Here is a 6,727-nt window from a genome sequence, read left to right as displayed (position 1 = left end):
TGGCTCTGGCGCCTGTGGACTATGGGGCTCTGGCACCTCTGGACTGAGGGGTGGAAGCTCTGGCAGCGCCGGACAGGCAGGAGACTCCAGCTGCGCTGGAGAGGAGGAAGGCTCTGGCAGTGCTGGACAGAGGGGCTCTGGCACCTCTGGACTGAGGGGCGGAAACTCTGGCAGCGACGGACAGGCGGGACGCACTATAGGCCTGATGCGTGGTGCCGGCAGTGGTGGTACTGGGCCGAGGACACCCACCTCAGGGCGAGTGCGGGGAGGAGAAACAGGGAGTACTGGGCTCTTGACACGCACAGGAAGACTGGTGCGGGGGGCTGTCACCGGAGGGCTGGTGCGTGTAGGTGGCAATGGATAGACCGGACCGTGCAGGTGCACTGGAGCTCTTGAGCACCGAGCCTGCCCAACCTTACCTGGCTCGATGCCCACACTAGCCCGGCCGATAAGAGGAGCTGGTATGTACCGCACCGGGCTATGCACCCGCACTGGAGACACCGTGTGCTCCACAGCATAACACGGTGCCTGCCCGGTCTCTCTCGCTCTCCGGTAAGCACAGGAAGTTGCCGCAGGTCTCCTACCTGGCTTCGCCATACTCCCCGTGTACCTCCCCAAAGAGATTTTTGGGGCTCTCTGGCTTCCTACCGCGCCGCCGTGCTCGCTTCGCCAACCTCATTCTCCTGTAACCTTCCTCGCACTGCTCCATCGAATCCCAGGCGTGCTCCGGCACTCTCCCAGGGTAGACCGCCCACCTTTCTATCTCTTCCCAAGTTGTATAGTCCAGATTCTGCTCCCATGTCCCGAAATCCTGACATCGCTGCTTCTCCTGCTCCTCGTAATGCCGCCTCTCTGCTTTCGCTGCCTCCAGCTCTGCTTTGCGGTGGCGATATTCCCCTGGCTCTGCCCAGGTTCCCTTTCCGTCCAACTGGTCCTCCCATGTCCATGAGTCTTCTGATGCTGGCTGCTTCTCCTGCTGCCGCTGCCTGTTATCACGCTGCTTGGTCCTGTTGTGGTGGGTGGTTCTGTAACGGCTTTCTTCCTCGGAAGGAGAGGCGGACCAAAACGCAGCGTTGTTAGAGTTCATGTTAATTTAATAAGGTAACTCAAACATGAACAGGATACAAAACAATAAATGTGAAAACCGAAACAGTCCTAACAGGTGCATAAAACACGAAGACAGGAAACAACCACCCACAAATCCCAACACAAAACAGGCTACCTAAATATGGTTCCCAATCAGAGACAATGACTAACACATGCCTCTGATTGAGAACCATATCAGGCCAGAGATAGAAATAGACAAACCAGACACACAACATAGAATGTCCACGCAGCTCACGTCCTGACCAACACTAAAACAAGGAAAACACACAAGAACTATGCTCAGAACGCGACAGCAACAAACACTACAGCCAAAATGGGAGCCAATTACTAATACTTCAAATTCTAGCTCATTTTTCAACTGAAACTCTTTCTAAAGACTGTTGACATCTATTGGAAGCCCTAGGAACTGCAATCTGAGAGGTCTTCCTTTTATATTCCCATTCCCAGCCATTGTATTCAGTGGTGAGCTCAAAAAATAAAATTCTGGATGGATTGTCCTCAGGTTTTCGCTTGCCATATTAGGTCTGTTATACTCACAGACATTACTGTATCAGTTTTGGAAACTTTAGAGTGCTTTCTATCTATATGCATATCCAAGCTTCTTGCATTGCCCAATGGGACTCCCAATGGGACTCATTGCCCAATGGGACTCCCAATCACAGCCAGATGTGATATAGCCTGGAATCAAACCAGGGACTATAGTGACACCTCCTGCTCTGTAACGCAGGGCCTTAGACTGCCGCGTGACTCAGGAGCCAAATAAACAACTGGCAAAGGTTGGCTACTTTGAAGAACCTCAAATATAAAATATATTGTTTAACACTTTTTTTGGTTACTACATGATTATTTGTAATTTCATAGTTTTGATGTCTTCAATATTATTAAAAAATGTAGAAAATATTAAAAATAAACAAAAAGCCTTGAATATGTAGTTGTGTCCAAACGTTTGAATGTTACAGTCTGTTGAAGTGTGTCAAATATGTTTGAGAACACTATGTTAAAAGCGCTGTGTGGGCTTGTCCCTAGGATTACCAAAAGACAAAGAGCTGGATCAGTGGTTCACCATTCAGGGCCTTATTTGCGACCATCAGGTTACGTACCCGGGACAAACCATGAGCTAGACAAAAACCTTGTCTATGATGAGAGAGGGAGTTGGGATACTGACAGAGGCTGCACTTATCTATCCACTGCTTGCTCAAATTAGCAGCGTAACCCAGCCTCTGTCACTATCCCACCTCCCTCTCTCATCCTGTACCCCGGGGACACAATAAACACTAGAACCACATCCCACTCGTTGAGAGGGAGTGTATGGGCAGTTCCAGCGTCTTATGGGGCACTTTCACCTCTATAAAAGAGGAACCCTTCGGTCTGCCCTCACAGACACAGCTGCCCTGCTGAAGGCTGGCATGGCACTGAGTACAGGAGTGGTTCTCCTGCTGCTGGTGGTGGTGATCAGGGGTATGGCTGCTCCTGCACCAATCTGCTCTCTGCTGGGCCAACCCGCTCTGCCTCTCCTGTCTGCCGAGGGGGACATCAACATTGGGGCAGTGTTCCCTCTACATAGGAATGCCCTCTTCAAGGTCCATTCATTCACCTCCAGACCAGAGAAAACACCCTGTATAAGGTATGTGTTGAAAAAAACTGTCTGTGGGAACTTTTAGCTGTTAGGGAATATTTCTCATCAAGATAGATTTTTTTTTGTATCTCACTGAAATTAGGCACAGTGCTTAATAACACTATTGTATATGATCTATGCATTTTTTTTTTTTAGACGAAACAAGTATACACATTTTTTCTGTTATACTAAACACAATACTCAACTCATCTCGAAAGAGTATATCAGTTTTGGTGGTATATGTGATTGTGGCATATGCGATTCCTGTCTTCAACTAGATTATTTTTGGTTTGTTACCGCTGTCTAGTTTCAACCAACGTGAGTTCCAGTTTGCACAGACCCTGATCTTTGCCCTGGAGGAGATCAACAACAGCAGTGATCTGCTCCCAGGGCTGTCTCTGGGTTACCAGGTCTATGACTCCTGTAGCTCTGCCCCTCTGGCCATCCACTCAGCCCTGGCCCTGATGAACAGCCCTGGGCCTGAGGACAGCCTGGGAGACCCTTCCTCCTGTTCCAGATCTCCAGCCGTGTTGGGTATTGTTGGGGAGTCAATATCCACATCCACCATCGGAATATCATCCCTGGTCGGACCATTCAACATCCCTGTGGTGAGACACCTTCTGGTTGTGGCTCTTTAGAGGTAGTTTCATCAATGTCAGCTATGTATGAAAGATCAATTCAAATCTTCCCGTTTCTTCCACACAGATCAGCCACTTTGCCACCTGTGCTTGTCTGAGTAATAAAAAGAAGTTCCCTTCCTTCTTCAGAACCATCCCCAGTGACTTCTACCAGAGCAGAGCCCTGGCAAAGCTGGTCAAACACTTTGGATGGAACTGGGTGGGAGTGGTGAACAGCAACAATGACTATGGAAACAACGGCATGGCCACATTCATGGAGGCAGCGTGGCATGAAGGGGTCTGTGTAGAGTACCAAGAGTCCATCCACCGCACAGACCCCAGAGAGAAGCTCCTGGAAGTCATCAAGGTCATCCGGAGGGCCACAGCCAGGGTGGTGGTACTGTTCGTGGGCTTGGGGGACATCGTCCCCCTGATGAATGAGATGGCCCTGGAGGGAGACCCAGGGCTGCAGTGGGTGGGCAGCGAGGCCTGGATCACAGCCAGACTGCTGACGGAGAACAAGTCCTACGGCTTCCTGAGGGGAGCGGTTGGCTTTGCCATCAGGAATGCCAGGCTGGATGGTCTGGAGCAGTTCCTAGACAAGGTGCACCCCTCCCAGGTGCCAGACAACACCCTGCTCAGGGAGTTCTGGGAGACTGTGTTCCAGTGCTCCTTCGAGGGGGGCAGCAGCAGGCTGTGCACAGGAGCAGAGAGCTTAGCAAAGCTGAACAACCAATACACTGACATGTCAGAGCTGAGAATACCCAATAAAGTATACACAGCTGTATATGCGATTGCACACGCTCTACACAACCTACTGACAGACTTAAAGAATGACACAGACAGCGGCAAAATACCAGTCTACACACCACAGCAGGTGAGCAAGCTCCAGATTCAACGAAACATAAATAACATATCTTACGAATCATTCCACTCTCTGTGTCTCTCCCTGCGTGTTTCCCTCTCTGTGTCTCTCTGTGTCTCTCTGTCTCTCTCTCTCTCTCTCTCTCTCTCTCTTTCTCTCTCTCTCTCTCTCTCTCTCTCTCTCTCTCTCTCTCTCTCTCCCTCTCCCTCTCTCTCTCTCTCTCCCTCTCCCCATGGTGTTGAGCAGGTGCTAAGGTACCTGAAGGAGGTGAGGTTTAGAGTAAAGACAGGAGAGGAGATCTGGTTTGATGATAACGGAGATGTGGTGGCGTGCTACGACCTATTGAACTGGCAGCAGGAGGAGGATGGGACCATGCAGTTCCATGTTGTGGGGCTGTATGATTCCTCGATGCCCCCTGAACAGCGCATTACCTTCAACAAGGGAAAACTGGTCTGGGCAGGGGGCCAGGCAGAGGTAGTACTAAAGAAATGTTGAATATTTTGCAAAAGCATAGCACATGCAAACCTCAAACCACTGCAAATGTAAAACATGCATTCTATAATGTATACATAATCCACATAGTCCTTCTCAATTGTCTTCTTTTGCATTGGTAATATAACTTCCACAAGTAGTGACATTAAAACATTTCTGCAAGTTTATTTATATAAAATACACCAATATTCAGACATGTTGTATTTCTCTACAGGCACCTGCATCAGTGTGCAGTGAGAGCTGTCCCACAGGCACTCGTAAGGCTGTGCAGAAAGGAAAGCCTGTATGCTGTTATGACTGTGTACCATGTGCGGAGGGAGAGATCAGTAATATCACAGGTAATATATAATGCATTTAGGGCTACCTTCAATACTTTCAAGCTCTGTCACTGCCCAACAAGACTAATAGATATCAAAAAACACATGACACAGTGACACACTGATTCATGGAATGAATGACGTTCTAATCCTTTTACAGATTCTAACGGCTGCTATCGATGTGACTTGGAGTATTGGTCCAATGAAAAAAGGGACCTCTGTGTGTTGAAACCAGTTGAATTCCTCTCCTATGAAGAAATTATGGGCATAGTTCTGGTGTTTTTCTCCTTACTGGGGTCCGGTGTTACTACTCTGGTAGCTGTGGTGTTTTCAATTCATAAGGACACTCCCATCGTCAGGGCCAACAACTCTGAGCTGAGCTTCCTGCTGCTCTTCTTCTTGACTCTTTGTTTTCTGTGTTCTCTTACTTTCATTGGCCGGCCCTCTGAATGGTCCTGTATGCTGCGTCACACAGCGTTTGGGATCACCTTTGTCCTCTGCATCTCTTGTGTTCTGGGGAAAACAATAGTGGTGTTGATGGCCTTCAGGGCTACACTTCCAGCCAGTAATATCATGAAATGGTTTGGTCCTACACAGCAGAGACTTAGTGTTCTGGCTTTCACTCTCATACAGGTCCTGATCTGTGTACTTTGGTTAACAGTCTCCCCGCCTTTCCCCTACAAGAACATGAAGACCTATAAGGAAAAGATAATTCTAGAGTGTGATGTGGGTTCAGCTATTGGTTTCTGGGCTGTGTTGGGGTATATAGGACTCCTGGCTCTCTTGTGCTTTGTGCTGGCTTTTCTGGCTCGAAAGCTTCCTGATAACTTCAATGAGGCCAAATTCATCACCTTCAGCATGCTCATATTCTGTGCAGTCTGGATTACCTTTCTCCCAGCTTATGTCAGCTCTCCTGGGAAGTTCACTGTAGCTGTGGAGATATTTGCTATTCTGGCCTCCAGTTTTGGTTTACTTTTCTGCATTTTTGCTCCTAAATGTTTCATCATATTGCTGAGGCCAGAGCAAAACACCAAGAAACATATCATGGGGAAGACATCCAATGACATACGATATTAAAGAAACATATTTTGGGAAAGGCGTCAACCAAAGCCCTTTAGGATGAATACTGACCATTGGCTTATTCAAAGTCGTTCTATAATAAACACAGACACATCATATCTAAGTCAGTCATGGCTTAACCTTATCCCCAGGCTCAATTGATACCAAAAAAAGAGCCTGGAAACATTGTGCAATGAAGTGTTACTTGAAAGGGGAAGGGTTCAAATCAAGGATAGAGAGAGCCTGCTACAGTTTGACTATGAAAACTGCAGAAAACCTCACAATGATCATATGACTTTTAGGAAGCCCCGACTGATTCTGAGTTTGGGCATATTTCTTATTTGATTTATTTCACCTTTATTTAACCAGGTAGGCTAGTTGAGATGAAGTGCTCATTTACAAATGCGACCTGGCCTAGATAAAGCAAAGCAGTGCGACACAAACAACAACACAGAGTTACACATGGAGTAAACAAACACGGAGTCAATAATACAATACAGTGTGTGCAAATGAGGTAGGATAAGGGAGGTAAAGGCAATAAATAGGCCATAGTGGAGAAATAATGACAATATAGCAATTAAACACTGGAGTGATAGATGTGCAGATGATGAATGTGCAAAGGAGCAAAATATGAAGTTTACATGTGAGAACTACG

The 6,727-nt window shown here is 47.5% G+C and overlaps 1 protein-coding gene across 1 annotated transcript; it reads left to right on the top strand.

The window, feature by feature from the left end:
• Positions 1-2,343: 2,343 nt before the first annotated feature.
• LOC110507276 (extracellular calcium-sensing receptor-like) lies at positions 2,344-6,504 on the top strand. Its single transcript, XM_021587160.2, has 6 exons — positions 2,344-2,731; positions 3,030-3,330; positions 3,428-4,216; positions 4,451-4,678; positions 4,911-5,034; positions 5,174-6,504. The coding sequence occupies exons 1-6, from the start codon at positions 2,436-2,438 to the stop codon at positions 6,088-6,090; spliced, it is 2,655 nt and encodes an 884-aa protein (XP_021442835.2). The 5' UTR covers positions 2,344-2,435; the 3' UTR covers positions 6,091-6,504.
• Positions 6,505-6,727: the final 223 nt, after the last annotated feature.

This window comes from Oncorhynchus mykiss, chromosome 27 (genome assembly GCF_013265735.2).
Source record: "Oncorhynchus mykiss isolate Arlee chromosome 27, USDA_OmykA_1.1, whole genome shotgun sequence".
NCBI classification, from domain to species: Eukaryota; Metazoa; Chordata; class Actinopteri; order Salmoniformes; family Salmonidae; genus Oncorhynchus; species Oncorhynchus mykiss.
This window is presented reverse-complemented; position numbering and strand designations above follow the sequence as displayed.